The sequence below is a fragment of the Podarcis filfolensis genome, assembly GCF_964270895.1.
Source record: "Podarcis filfolensis genome assembly, chromosome: 15".
In the NCBI taxonomy this organism is placed as follows: domain Eukaryota; kingdom Metazoa; phylum Chordata; class Lepidosauria; order Squamata; family Lacertidae; genus Podarcis; species Podarcis filfolensis.
The window spans coordinates 21,733,543-21,748,833 of record NC_139618.1 but is presented as its reverse complement, the minus strand read 5'-3'; the positions used below and the strand labels follow the sequence as shown (position 1 = coordinate 21,748,833).

Genomic DNA, 15,291 nt, shown 5'->3' with positions numbered 1-15,291 from the left:
TGGTGCCAGGTGAGGTATTGGAATAAAGTCTGACCACCAGGATGCCACCACAAAAAAGGCCCTGTCTTTGGAAGTGCTTGCCTAACTTTCTGAAGGTGCAAGGACACCTGGTGGAGGGCAGCTTCTTATAGTGGGTGGCAGTCTTTTAGTTACAGAGGCTCCAGACTCCATGCTGTATAATATGCCATTCGTAACACAAGTAAAGGGCTTTTTATCTTCCTGACATATGACCAGTTTGCCATTATTCCCACCTTCACCATGTTTTCAATATGCAGTTTGGCTCACTTGCTGGAGCCCTCTGCTGGATCCAATCCCCCACTTCCTCCACTTCTGGCAGTTCATTTGCTCTGTAGATTGCCTAGGGTGGTTTACATGCAGTGAAGTTTCTGCATTTGCTGAGATTATGTAGGAGCACAAGATATTTTAACTGTTTAATATATATATATTCTGTTTTATGCACTGTATTTTTTTGGCGGGGTTTTTTTTCCATTTCTGTAATTGCTTCAGCTACACAAAAATAAATAATATTCACAATCCAAAAAAATAAACAGATTGTACAATGGGGCTTCCAGTCTCTGGACGTGCCTTGTGTGGCTCTTTCTATTTTCCAACACTTTGCGATGCAAAATATCAAGAGTCAGTCCTGAGAGAACAGACCCTTTTTCCTTCTCTTTTTTTGAGCTCCTGGAGATCTGAACTTTCGTTCTTGAGCTAAGAGAGAGGTGCCCCACTGTGTTCTACCTCAGCCCTCCCACTCTCATTGCTTCAAAAGAAAAACAGAATCTATACTTCCTCTGATTCATTATCTCCTGAGAAGGAAGCTGACATTTCGGCAGTTCTTTAACCTTTCTGACAGATGCGTGTTTGTTCTGTGCTTGCAGTGCTGGTGTTTCCTGCATCCTCTCGGTGTCTCAAGATGCCTGTAAACAAAACCTTTTCGTTGATGGGCAAGAGATGGGGGAGAAGCACCATTCAGTTTAATAATAATAATAATAATAATAATAATAATAATAATAATAATAATAATAATTTATTATTATTTATACCCCACCCATCTGGCTGGGTTTCCCCAGCCACTCTGGGCGACTTCCAACAAAACACTAAAATACAATAACCTATTAAACATTAAAAGCTTCCCTAAACAGGGCTGCCTTCAGATGTCTTCTAAAAGTCTGGTAGTTATTTTTCTCTTTGACATCTGGTGGGAGGGCGTTCCACAGGGAGGGCGCCACTACCGAGAAGGCCCTCTGCCTGGTTCCCTGTAACTTGGCTTCTCGTAGCGAGGGAACTGCCAGAAGGCCCTCGGCACTGGACCTCAGTGTCCGGGCAGAATGATGAAAGTTTGCATTGAAAGGCAAAGTTCTCTCATTAGCACCTTCTGAAACAACAGGCAGACCGAAACTCAGCCATGCTTTGGAATTTGCACATTCCTGAAATTTTGCAACGCAGCTCTTCAGTATAGCCATGCATCCAGAAATGCACAGCCTAAAATATACATTAAAATGCATATATATATATTAGAATGCATTTTTGTATTTCATATTCACTATTAGGGAAAATTGCTTTGCAAAATGTGTATGCTGGGGGGGGGGGAGTGGGATGTGCAAATGTGTACATTAGGAGAGATTTGCGCTAAAATGCTGGTGAATTGCACACAGAATTACCATTCCCATAGTCCCCTGTGTAGAGAGATTTTTATTTATCTATCGAATCCCCACAACAACCCTGTGAGGTGGGGGTAGACTGAGAAGCAGTCAATAGCCCCCTGAGCTTCATGGCCGAGTAGGAATCTGGCCTCTCAGGTCTGTGAGGGGAATGGAAGTTTCCAGAAAACTCCCAACAGATAACACTTCCCAGGATTCCTTGTGGGGTAGCCATGACTGTTTGAGGGGACATGATATTGTACTAAATGCATAGTGCAAATGGGGCCTTAATCATCTCTTACAAGCCTTATTTTTTACATAAAAAAATAAGGAATGTCTTCAATAGGGGTTGAAAAGACAACAAAAACATCCCAGAAGCACCTGACTCACCAGCTCTGAGCTAGGCTAACCTGGCTGATATCCAATTCACCCATCGTCCCAGTGGCTCCCAACTGACCACAGATTTCCAATTTGCAGATGTCCACGTGGAACCCCACAAGAAGCAGCTCCACGTCACCCTGGCCTATCACTTCCAAGCCAGCCACTTGCCGATGCTCGAGAAGTTAGCTCAGAGCATAGACGTCAAGCTGGGCTGCGACTGGGTGGCTGCAATATTCTCCCGGGATATTAGATTTGCCAATCATGAGGTAAGCGTGGGACTCCTTGTTCCCCTTAGGGGAAATGAAGGCGGTTGCTGCGTTTGATTCAAAACACGCAGTGAGGGTAGGCTCCCAGGCTTCTTGCAGGAAGATCCATGTCTGCTTTAATATAAAGAAGGCACAGGCAAGTTGTGGCTCCAAGGGTTTAATCCAGATCACAAGGTCTGTTCTGTCTCAACCCAGTGCCCATCCACATAAGATGTAGGAGCACTAGGGTAGGGAGGGCAGTTGCTACTGGGGAAAGAGATTTATTTTTGGTTGGTTGGTTGGGGAGGAGCCATTGCTTAGCATGTGCTCTTCATAAACAAGGTCTCCTAGTTCAGTCCCGAACATCTCCAGGTCGGGCTGCAGATGTCCCCTTTCTGAAAATCTGGAGGTCCACTTCTAGGCATTGTGGGCAATCTGAGCTGGATAGACCAGTGACTTGCAACAAGGCAGTTTCTGATGTTCTTCTGCTCATTCACCGTTGGCTTAAGGCTTTCTCCTTCTCCACCCCTTGCAGACCCTCCAGGTGATCTACCCATACACCCCACAGAACGATGACGAGCTGGAGCTGGTCCCGGGGGACTTCATCTTCATGTCTCCCGTGGAGCAAGTCACCACCAGCGAAGGCTGGATTTACGGCACTTCGCTGGCAACAGGGTGCTCTGGGCTGCTGCCCGAGAATTACATCACCAAAGCAGACGAGTGCGGCACATGGGTGTTCCATGGGTAAGAGGTCTGATCCTGCTTGCATGGGTGGCAAGGGCTTTTATTGTGGATGAGTCTGCCACTAGAAGGTCACAGCGTGGTGGTAGGGAAGCTCAAGCTGACTCATGGATGAGGAAGAAACAAGTCATTTTTGGTTCGGGCATCAATTATTGACTATGATTATGGTTACTGTATTTATTTATATCTCCCTAGTCAGATTCAGTCCTTTGACATTCATGCACCTATCTAACGATGGTTCATTCATTTAAATGGGTCTTCTCTCACTGCCAATGTAAACCAGCGAACGAATAGAAAGAGAACCTGCTCAAGTGACGCTGCCACAAAAACCTCACACATAAACCAATTTTGAAAAAAGGAAAAATAATATGTAAATTTACGAGCCACTCTCTCCTCCCACCTCTCTTTCCCTTCAATCCTGTACTAGATAGAGAATTGTCTAACGTTGAACATAACTCAGAGACTCTATGATCTCAAAAAGAGAGAGAGAAAGAGACATTGCGCATTCTTTTGTAATTCAAGAAAATATTTAATAAAAATTATTTCCAAAGAAAAAAAAAGAAATTAGTAAACTGCAACCCATTAATCCTGGCTGATCATCTCACTCAGAGCCTGCCCAGTCCTTTTGTAAGATGCCTTGTACATACTTTATTATGGGGGAAAGTGGGCTGTACATCATTAAATAGATGAAATGTGCGTCAGCATCCACAAACCACCTGTGCCTGTTTTGGCAGGTCATATTCCATTCTGAACGCCACTCCGTCCCCCTCCCTCCTGATGTTCACTGACGGAGTGATGGATCGAAGGTTGCAGGAAGACCAAGGACCAGGGGATACTGGGCCCCTCACAATCTTCTGCCAGAGCATGCAGGTAAGGTTCATCTGCACCTTTACCTGCCTCCAAGGCAGGCTGAAACACCAGAAGGGGGGAAAGGAAGGCTGTTTATTTATTATACTAAGGTGTTGCTTTTTTAACCTCATCCTCAGCCCTTAAGGATCGCCAACTCACCTGGGCCACAGAAGAGGTGCCTTTTCGTTTGCCGACATGGCGAAAGGATGGACGTTGTGTTTGGAAAATACTGGCTCTCACAGTGTTTTGATGCCAAAGGTGAGTTTGTTTCTATCACAGTGTTTTACTTTTTTTATTGGGAGACATCCAATGCCATCAGAGCAGACATTAGTTCACTGGGAATAGAGGAGGAATCTGCACAGCGTGGTGTAGTGGTTAAGAGCGGTGGATTCATAATCTGGTGAACTGGGTTCGCTTCCCCGCTCCTCCACATGCAGCTGCTGGGTGACCTTGGGCTAGTCACGCTTCTCTGAAGTCTCTCAGCCTCACTCACCTCACAGAGTGTTTGTTGTGGTGGAGGAAGGGAAAGGAGATTGTTAGCCACTTTGAAACTCCTCAGGGTAGTGATAAAGCAGGATATCAAATCCAAACTCCTCCTCCACTACTGAAATTTCAAAGTGGACTCCACAGATCCAGTCAGACCAATCTTCGTCTTCAGAATCTACCGTCTGGTAGATTCCATTACAAGTTCAAGGGATGCACGCTGCCTCCATTCCCCACACCCATATTTTTTTCTTTTAAAGTTGTAGAGTAGGGTGTTTGCTTTTCAGTTGCCCCCCAACCCAAGTGGCTGTTGCATAGGGCTTTTGACCTCTGCACACTTTGAATGCATGGAGAGCAGCTCTGCTTGGGAACGACAAGATGTATTGACATTCTCTCACTCTTAGGAGGAACTATATTGGGGTGGGGATCTAGCTGCCCTCAAGTAAACACCTTGGGACTCCCTACTGCAGGATCTTCTCCCTCTCTGGAACGTCACATAATCTTCCAAATGTTTTGTTGCCTCTCTTGGGTGGCTGGGGGAACTCACATTACAATTTGAGGACTGCTACCTGAAGGACATACACCTGGGGGAATCACCTAAATTTTTGCCTCCTTGCTCTCTGTGTCTCCTGACAGGAAGGTACATGCGGACAAACCTGAATATGCCTCACAGCCTACCTCAACGGAGTGGTGGTTTCAGGGATTATGAAAAGGATGCCCCCATCACCGTGTTTGGCTGCACTCAAGCACGGCTTGTGGGTAAGCTCCCCACTTGGGGAACAGTATTTTTCTTTTTCTATTAGAGGTGGCGCTGTGGTCTAAACCACTGAGCCTCTTGGGCTTGCCGATTAGAAGGTCGGCGGTTCGAATCCCCGCAAGGGGGTGAGCTCCCGTTTCTCAGTCCCAGCTCCTGCCAACCTAGCAGTTTGAAAGCACGTCAGAGTGGAAGTAGATAGATAGGTACTGCTCCGGCGGGAAGGTAAACGGCGTTTCCGTGCGCTGCTTTGGTTTCGCCTTGAGAGTTTTGGGTCCTAGTCTCTCTTGCTCTCTTAACGGATCCTTGTCTGTCAAACATCCAACCACAACATGAACAGTTATAGCACATCGACCACGATAGTAATAATAATAAAATCAGGCCTGCTTGCTCTGTCTTGCAACTCTTCCAAAACTACTCTGGCTCTTGGGCATTAGGGGACGAGAGGTACCAATGGAGGGGTGGCTTTTCCTACTTGCCATCACCTTGAATTAAAGTGCATTAGGCCCACTGCAAAGAAGCCGTTATGAGCTGGAAATCAGAGATGTCTCAGAGTCTAGATTTTCTAGGTTAAGAAATATGAGCCTCAGGGGCTGGTCATGCTCACCTCAAATTACAACTTCCCAATTCTTCTTCTGGCTCAGATTTCATTCTCAGTGAAAGAAAAACCCCATTCCTCACCATGTCCCTCCTGCTCACCTCTTCCCATGATCCTCTACTCCTGGGGTAGCCAGTGTGGCGCCTTGCAGGTGTTGCTGCACTATGACTCCCATTATCCCTGGCTGTCGGCCATGCCGACTAGGAGTGGAGACCCAACAAGATCTGGAGGACCACCCCGTTAGTTGTGCTTGACTGCTAGAGTGCCTGGGTGCAAAGGGGGGGGGGGCTCCTGCACTTTTAATAGCTTTGTAAAAAAAGAGAATTTCATTTTTAAAACATATTTTTTAAATTAGATTTTCACATTTTTATACACTTTATCTCTAATTCAAACATTAGATTACAAGGTTCTCTGAACCTTCAGACTCCCTCCCCTCCCTCCCATTGATCCATTGATTGTTATATTAAAAGGTTAAGTTTTCTGCATCTTATGCTTTGTCCAACTATTCTATATCTCTGATTATCATAATCAATTTCACATTACAAATGTCATTACGCTACCAATGATTTTAACTTTTTAAAGTGTTTTTTTTAAAAAATAAACCACAATTTTACTCCAGTCTCTAGCAAATACTTGATCCTCTTGGTTTCTGATCTTCCCCGTCAGTTTCACACTTTCCGCATATTTCATCAATTTTGTCTGCCATTTTTCCTTTGTTGGTAGTTCTTCTTCTTTCCATTTTTGAGTTAGTAGCATTCTCGCTGCCATCATTACATAGATAAAAAGTCCTTCTTTTAGGTTTAATAGGTGAAGAAATACCAAGAGAAGATAAAAGACTTTTAAAAAAAGATAATTTCAGCTTAGATGACAAACTACATTTGGCGAAATGCCCTCTTCCATTAAATGTGCAGGTGACCTGCCCTTTGTTTTTGCATCTAGACGCACTAGCAGCGGAAGCTGGGATTTCAGCTGGTGCAGCTTGCTATACAAGCTGAAGTTCTTTACGCAACATATAGTTAAACTGTGGAACTCACTGCCACAGGAGGCAGTGATGGCCAATAATGTGGATGGATTTAAAAGAGGATTGGGCAAAGTCATGGAGGAGAAGGGCTATCAGTGGCTACGAGCCACAACGGCTATGCTCTCTGCTTCCAGAGGCAGTAATGGTTCTGAAAAAGCAGTTGCTGGAAACCACAAGAGGGGAAAGGGCTCCTGTGCTTTGGTCCTTTTTGCAGGTTTCCCACAGGCATCTGGTTGGCCGCTGTAAGAACTAGATGAGGCTCTCCACATGCTCTTATGTTCAGAGAAATTATTTCCTTTACACTGACATCGTTTGCACTTGGGCGCCCTGTCTATTGTTGTAAGTCATTAACTGGCAGGGAACCAATTTTGTATTGGCTCTGAACCAAATACTCCAAGTGTGGTGAAGGGGAGAGAAGAGAAAGAGGTGGAAAACACGGCTATTACTGCCAAGGGTTAATCTTATTCAGCAGCGGCAGCCATTGGGAGAATGGACCCAGGGGCGTAGAAAGGGTGTGTGCGGGGTGTGCAGTCCGCCCTGGGTGTCATCCTTGAGGGGGTGACAAAATGGCACACCGTGGGGGGCGGCACTTACCGCGGGGCCTGGCCTGCAGCCCACCCAAGCCATCTGTCTCTCCTGGGAGTGACACGGTGGCTCGCGGCCCCGCACTGCCCGAAACAGCAGCGTGGGGCTTGTGTCCGCCAGGCGGACTCCGTGGGCAGCTCGCCGTGGCACACCCCCCATTGGCGGCACCCCTGTGCGCGGATTACCATCGCAGCCCCATGGGCGAATCGCCCCGCCCCCACCACTCTGGTTCCGGAGCAGCTAGCTACGCCCCTGAATGGACCTTGAGCCTAGGATTGTTGCAAGTCTCTTTGGTTGGTTGGTTTAAGCCAGGCTTTGCAACCCTGGTGCTCTAAAGAGGTTTTGGGCTTCAAACGCCTCAGCCCCAGCCAGCACGTAGTCAAGCATATTTAGAGGGCACCAGGTTGGCAAAGGCTGGTTTAGACAGAGAGCTGTTGCAATTTTCCTACATTCTGCATGAGCACAGCAGTTTCCAAGGCTTGCCTGGTGGCCCTGCTGCCCTTCTGTGCTGCCATTTGTGCCAGTTCCTGTGCGAGACGAGCAGCAGCCATTGTCGGGGTGACTTTGGAGGTGACGACTTAAGCTGTGATCTCTATTTGCACATAACTGTCAGCTCAGCAGCGAAAACACATTTGGCTGCAAATCCATGAGCTGCTGTAGTGACACATCGATTTGAGTGCCTGTTTGAGAAATGGAACGAGTCGCTAGGGAAGCTTCCCAATGCTGAGATTCTCCAAGCACTGCGTGAGAAGGCCGGCTCCTTGCTTCTTCCGTGCAAAATATCTCAGGGAAGCAAGACATTCGACACCTAGTCATACAGCAGGGGACAAAGCATTATTTTAGCACGTGTGGAATTGTTGGCTGTAACAATCACTCACAACCCTGAGAGTTGCCTGCTTTCTCGCCCAGCAAACTGTGGGCAGTCCAGTTACCCATCTCTGTGTGTAGAAGCCTCAGGACCTTATTGTGAGCACAATAGAATTGTTGCTCTGGTATCATTATTATTAAATTCATTGTTCCGCCTTTCACCATCAGGTTACGACCATTTGAAATTCAGTCTTATAAAACAGTTAAAACCGATTACAGTTTCAGGAAGAGGGTGATACCCTGAAAATGTGCATCTCAGGTGTCAAAGGTCAGGGTAATAATTAGATGCAGAAAGAAATGTTCCTGTCTAGAAATGTTTGATTTAAGTGGCATGATGTTGATATAAGTTGTGCTGCATTTGCAATAGGAGGGTGTGTGTTCAGGAGGGAGTCTCTTGAGAAGGTAGGAAGGGGGCAGGCTCCAGCCATGCCCCTCTAAACTGGCCTGCTAGGGAGTCTTCATGTTGCTAGAGGACCTCTCCTTTATCTGTGGGTTGGCAATCAGAAGTTGTGGGGAGAAAAATCAAGGCAGTAGATTTGGCACCAGTTAGGAATCCTTATGGCTTGGATCAGGACGGTCCTACTTTTCATACCAAGAGGGCCACACACTGCCTTGTCGCGCAGGATGAGGCACAAGACCAGGATTTGGCACCCCCTTCCCATGTTCCCAAAGGCAGCTAAGCGAGGCACCAGGCTTTGGGATGGAGGCGTGAGGCTGGCAGGGTCCTAGAGCCCTCCCACCTCCTTCCCGAAGCTGGGAAAGTGCAAACTAGGCTTTGGGAAGGAGGTAGGAGGACTCCAGGACCATGTCAGAACCCTCACCCCTCCTTCCCAAAGCCCAGCACCTTGCTTACCTAGCTTTGGGAAGGCAGGGCAAGGGCTGCAGGGGGCATCAAATGTTTCCAAGGGCCTCCAAAGAAGCCCTCAAGCATGTGTTGGAGTGCCCTGCCTTAGATTGAGAGAGGATGAATCAATTGATTTAATTGACCAAAAGTACAAAGTTGCCTTATACCAGACCAGACAGGTTTGTCCATTTAGTTCATTATTGTCATCTCTGGCATAGTCCTGACACAGACCTGACTCCCTTGGAAGGTGGTTGGTTCTCCTTCCTTTGAGGTTTTTAAGCAGGGGTTGGATGGCCATCTGTCATGGATGCTTTAGCTGTGATTCATGCATTACGGGGGGTTGGACTAGATGACCTGGGGTGTCCCTTCCAGCTCCATGATTCTAACCCACTACCTAATATTTTTTAACTGGCGGTGCTGGGAATTCAACTTTGGACCTTCTGCGTGCAAAGGATGTGTTCTACCACTGAGCTACAATCTTTCTTTCTTATAAGAGAAATAACTGGTTGCAACAACAGCACTATATGGACAAACGATTTTCCTATTTTATTAAGTGTTCTCTGAACACAAGCAGTCCTTAAAATAATGAAGGGGTAGTCTCCCTGAAGCCTACCCCATTGTTTTGTTAGTTTCGGTGGGCTGCAGGAAGAGGACAATTACAGCCAGAAGTGTTCCCAGCTTACAGCAGAACGGATCACCTGGGATGCTCAAATAATGTCTGCCCTGTATTCATACAGAGTGCAAGATTCTTTGCTCAAAGCAGATGGGAAGTCACAGTGAAATCTGTCAGTTTTTTCTACCAGGATTGTAAGAGTTGGCAAATGCAATGTGGCTGCCCCCTGCAGGTGGAAAATGAGTCTAGCTTTGCCACCAAACTGTGCTGTGTTTGTTTTAAGACTGGAATGGTTATCTGCCAGATATCGAAGGAACTGCTGTGGCCCCAGCGGCAAAAGCCCTGCTTTAAACAGGAAATGACTATTGATCGGGAGCAAACCGACCCAGAGCAATAATAATAATAGCTGGCTAAGAATATATGAAGATGGGACTTGGGTAGTGCTGTGGGTTAAACCACAGAGCCTAGGACTTGCCGATCAGAAGGTCGGCGGTTCGAATCCCCGCAACGGGGTGAGCTCCCGTTGCTCGGTTCTTCCTCCTGCCAACCTAGCAGTTCGAAAGCACGTCAAAGTGCAAGTAGATAAATAGGTACCGCTCCAGCGGGAAGGTAAATGGCGTTTCTGTGCGCTGCTCTGGTTTGCCAGAAGCTGCTTAGTCATGCTGGCCACATGACAAACTGTCTGTGGACAAACGCCAGCTCCTTCGGCCAATAAAGCGAGATGCGCACCGCAACCCCAGAGTTGGTCACGACTGGACCTAATGGTCAGGGGTCCCTTTACCTTTACCTTTAAGAATATATGAACAAAAGACGAGCCTGCTGGATCAAGCCGATGACCCATCTCATGCAGCCTCCTGTTCTCACAGTGGCCAGCCAGATGGCCATAGGAAACCAGCAAGCAGGAGCCGGGACAGTATGGGGTAGTGGTTAGAGAGCTGGAGTAGGAGCTGGGAGAACAAGGTTCAAATCCCCACTCTTGCCATGAAGCTCACCATGACCTCTCAAGCTAACCTACTCCACAGGGTTGTTGTGCGGGTAAAATGGGAAGGAAGAGAACTATGTACACCACCTTGAGTTTGGGAGAAAGAAGGTGGGATAATTAGAAAGAATCTGTAGCATTCAGGAAAACTGATGCAATATTCCCCAGGTCTGAATGCACTCTTATTTTGAGCATGTGTCTTCAAACAGGTGAGGCCCTCCTTGAAAGTAACACAGTCATCCACCACATCTACTGTTCGCCGTCACTGCGCTGCGTACAGACTGCACACTATATTTTGAAAGGTAAGAAGATGGCAGCAAGGTAGCTGGATTAAATAATAATCATAATTTATTATTATTATTATTTATACCCCCACTCATCCGATTGGGTGTCCCCAGCCACTCTGGGCATATATATAAGAGCATACTAAAACATCAAACCTTAAAAACTTCCTGATACAGGGCTGCCTTCATGCTTTGTTCATATTGTCTTCCTTCCTTCCTTCCTTCCTTCCTTCCTTCCTTCCTTCCTTCCTTCCTTCCTTTGAAACTCTGATGGTCCTTTCTGCAAACAGGGGTGATGTCTCATTTTGATAGCTATAACTGAGGGGGGTGGGTGGAGGAATTTATATGCAAGGGGAGGCACAGATGTCCTGGAGTGAAAATTCCCTCCCCCCAAAAAACCCATAGCGGGACAAAACCTACGGTTACTTTGCATACCTGCAGCTTCTGATGCTCCATCCCCCAAAGGGGATGAAAAATAGTGGATTTTTAGTTAAGGGCTCCCAAAATATTTGCAAAATCAGGAATGAGAAAATGCCTTGGAGTGTCCTATTTATGTCCCTGTCCCGGACTTGTAATGTGTTTCTTATTCAGAGCGCCCTATTTTTTACTGTTCAACTCCCAGGCTTGCAGCAGGAAAATAATCTGAAGATTCGTGTAGAGCCGGGCTTATTCGAGTGGACGAAATGGGTCGCTGGGAGCTCCCTGCCTGCCTGGATACCTCCAGTGGACTTAGCGGCAGCCAGTTTGAGTGTGGATACAACTTATAGGTAAGAGAAGCCAATGTGGTGCATTTTTTGTTTGTTTGGGACCTTGTGAAGCTGGAACACAGGGAGCTTGTGTTCCTCTACCCCACCCTTACCCAGACTAATGCCTTCCAAATGTTTTGGGCTACATCTCCCATCATCCCAGACCATGGCCCATTCTGGCGGGGGTTGATGAGAGGTGATCTGGAGAAATTCTCCCCTTTTGATGGGAAAGGATCGTGGCCCAGTGGTAGCAGTGTGCATGCTTTGAATGAAGAAGATCCACAGTTCAATCCTGGGCATCTCCAAGTAGGGATGGACAAGCTCCCATCTGAAATCCTGACAAGCCACTACCAGTCAGGGTAGACATAGTGCTGGCATGGTCGGCCAATAATCTGTCGGAGTATAGGGCGGTTTCCTCTGTAGTTCAAAACTTCTGGAGGAGGGCAACAGGTTGAGGGTAATGGTTCTGCACGCTGAAAAGCCCAACCAGCTCATCCGTGGTGCATTTCATCAGCAGCCTACTCAGGCCAATGGGATTTACGGCAGGAAAGAGCCGACTGCCAGGGAGCTGAATTGAAGCGTGGAAGGTGATGCTCTGTAAGCATCTCTGCATCTGGAGAATGAAGATGGAGGGTTAGGGAGCCAGACAGATGTTTTGCAAGAGGAGGGGGGAGGCATGATGCCTGAAGTAAAAGGCGGAGAGCAAGCTCCTCGTGTTAGGAGCCAGATGAGTTATGAACTGTAGTTTGTGGCTATTTGGGGGAAAAGGAAAAGAAGAAGAAGAAGAATGCGATCAAACATTAAAAAACTTCCCTAAACAGGGCTGCCTTCAGATGATAACTGGTATTAATTGATAACTGGCATTGATAACTGGTATTCAGAAGCATGACTGATTCCATCTGTGATGGAAGAGCATAGCCGCCGTGACTAGTAGCCATGTTGAACTGTAGAATGCTAGATGTATTTATGTAAAATGTTTTAGACCACAGACACATTTTTAAAATAGGAACATAGAATCATGGAGCTGGAAGAGACCCCCGGGTCATCTAGTCCAACCCCCTGCAATGTAGGAAACTCAGCTAAAGCACCCATGACAGATGTCCCTCCAACCTCTGCTTAAAAACCTCCAAGGAAGGAGAGTCCACCACCTTCCGAGGGAGACCCTTCCACTGTGTGTGTGTCTGTGTGTGTGTGTGTGTGTTTGCACTCCATGAACACATGGTAGAAGCCTAGCCATTTTTATTCTGGCAAAGAGTTCGGCTTCCTTCTAGCTTTTCTTCTCATCCCAACCATCTTGCATTTGAAGAAGTGGAGGCTGAGTGGGAGGATCCCTGGGATTGTCGTTGGGTTTGTTGAATTCATGCGGAGGTGGAAGGTTGGATCCTGGCCTCCCCCAACCCCACAAGGCATTATTACAGGTGGACCACCACCTCCTCTTCTGCTGCTTCTCCTCTCCCGCTCCTGCTTTTCTTCTACACTTCTATTTTTCTGTCCACAGACCTCATATACCGGTGAGCAAATTAGGCATTTCAGAGTCATATGATACATACATCAGCAGAAGCTACCAAGTAACAAAAGAGATCCTAAGTGAATGCAAAGCCAAAGGCAAGTAAAACCCCACCTTGCAGTCAAGGATTTGCTTAGTTAAGTTGGGCTAACTCCCAAGCCAGGGGTGTACAGAATTGCATCCTCAAGAAGTCGCTTTGTAGTGTCACGTATACATCTAAGGGAGGTTGAAAGGATCGTGCAGCTAAACCACAGAAAGCAGCAGGGAGTGTCCCCAAGGTGGAGTGAGAGATCATTCTATCTAATTCCAATGGTCAGAGCATCATTGCTCATGTAACCAAATTGCAGCATTCATGCACAACAATAAGCTGCTTTTGGTGATCAGCAAGATTTGTAGTAGTACCAAAAATATATATATATACATCGTAAGAAAAATTCAAAGGGACCCAAAAAAAGCTAGCCCAGTGATGACTGAGCATGGAATGCTCCCTGACTGGCAGACTGGGGAAATTGAAAAGGGACAGGGAATGGAATGGAATAGAATAGAATGGAATCACAGCAGCATTTTGTTGAGGAGCCCAATTGTCTGTATTAAAAGTAATCCCAAGAGCATTTTTGCAGCTACCTAATGATGAATGTTCATGTGTAAATTGGCCTTTTTGCTAGCCCTGCTCAGGCCTTTTTGCCCTTCACACATTTAAGAACAGAAGAGTCGTGCTGGATCAGGCCAGTGACCCATTTCGTCCAGCGTCCAGTTTTCACAGTGGCTAACCAGATGCTTGCCAGATACACTCAGGACCCAAGCACAAGAGCATTCTCCCCTCCTATGACATCCAGCAACTGGTATTCAGAAGCTTTGCTGCCTCTGAATGTGGACAAAACAAAATAAAAAAAATCCTTCCAGTAGCACCTTAGAGATCAACTAAGTTTGTTATTGGTATGAGCTTTTGTGTGCATGCACGAAATTGGACACGGGTGGCGCTGTGGGTTAAACCACAGAGCCTAGGACTTGCCGATCAGAAGGTCGACGGTTCGAATCCCCGCAACGGGGTGAGCTTCCGTTGCTCGGTCCCTGCTCCTGCCAACCTAGCAGTTCGAAAGCATGTCAAAGTTCAAGTAGATAAATAGGTACCGCTCCGGCAGGAAGGTAAACGGCGTTTCCGTGCGCTGCTCTGGTTCACCAGAAGCAGCTTAGTCATGCTGGCCACATGACCCGGAAGCTGTACGCCGGCTCCCTCGGCCAATAAAGCGAGATGAGCGCCGCAACCCCAGAGTCAGCCATGACTGGACCTAATGGTCAGGGGTCCCTTTACCTAAGGTGCTACTGGAAGGATTTTTAAATTTTTGTTTCGACTACAGCAGACCAACATGGCTACCTACCTGTAACTAGAACTCTGAATGTGGAGGCAGAGCATAGCCATCATGTCTAGTAGCCATCAAGAGCTTTCTCCTCCATGAATTTGCCTACTAGACACGATGGCCACCCAAGTTGGAGGCACATCACTGCAGAAGCACATAACTGAGTGGAGGTCATGTGAGGAGGTATGGGGAGGAAGCCCTGCCCCCTCAAATACATGACCCCCCCTTTACTTACAACCCTCCACAAGTGAGAGGGTCAACCTCTGAAAGCAGGAAGCCCCCTTGGCTCACGGGGGCTCCTTGTCCAATTAGGAACCCCATTTAGAAGGTGACTTCAAGGAGTGAAAATAGTCGGAAGGGGGGAGGGTTAAGCACTCTACCCTTCCCACCACTTCCCCACTCGAAATCAGAGGCTCCTGAGGTTGGTTTTGCATTATAAACTTCATCACAAACAGGTGGCTGTGATGTGTCAATTTCTTTATGTTCTCTCCCTGCAGGGAATAACATTTTGATAGTGGCCCATGCATCCTCCCTGGAAGCCTGTACTTGCCAACTGCAAGGACTGTCTCCTCAGAATTCCAAGGACTTTGTACAGATGGTCAGAAAGGTAATGGGAACCCACCAGTAATGGAAAGATCTTTAGATGTATAGCGAGGTGGACCCTCTGTTGCCCCCAAGTGAAAAATCTTCCAAGTACAGTTGTACTCTGGAAGTCGAATGGAATCCGTTCCAGAAGTTCGTTCGACTTCCAAAGCATTCAGAAACCAAAGTGCAGCTTCCGATTGACTGCAGG

General features: G+C 47.0%; 1 protein-coding gene across 1 annotated transcript in view; it reads left to right on the top strand.

The window, feature by feature from the left end:
* UBASH3B (ubiquitin associated and SH3 domain containing B) overlaps positions 1-15,291 on the top strand; it is a 79,736-nt gene that overhangs the window by 57,958 nt on the left and 6,487 nt on the right. The window contains exons 5-13 of the mRNA XM_083588619.1: positions 2,121-2,290; positions 2,805-3,013; positions 3,745-3,880; positions 3,997-4,117; positions 4,979-5,101; positions 10,813-10,905; positions 11,510-11,654; positions 13,132-13,238; positions 14,996-15,105. Of these exons, the coding sequence (XP_083444745.1) occupies positions 2,121-2,290; positions 2,805-3,013; positions 3,745-3,880; positions 3,997-4,117; positions 4,979-5,101; positions 10,813-10,905; positions 11,510-11,654; positions 13,132-13,238; positions 14,996-15,105 (1,214 nt within the window). The remainder of the gene's footprint in view (positions 1-2,120; positions 2,291-2,804; positions 3,014-3,744; positions 3,881-3,996; positions 4,118-4,978; positions 5,102-10,812; positions 10,906-11,509; positions 11,655-13,131; positions 13,239-14,995; positions 15,106-15,291) is intronic.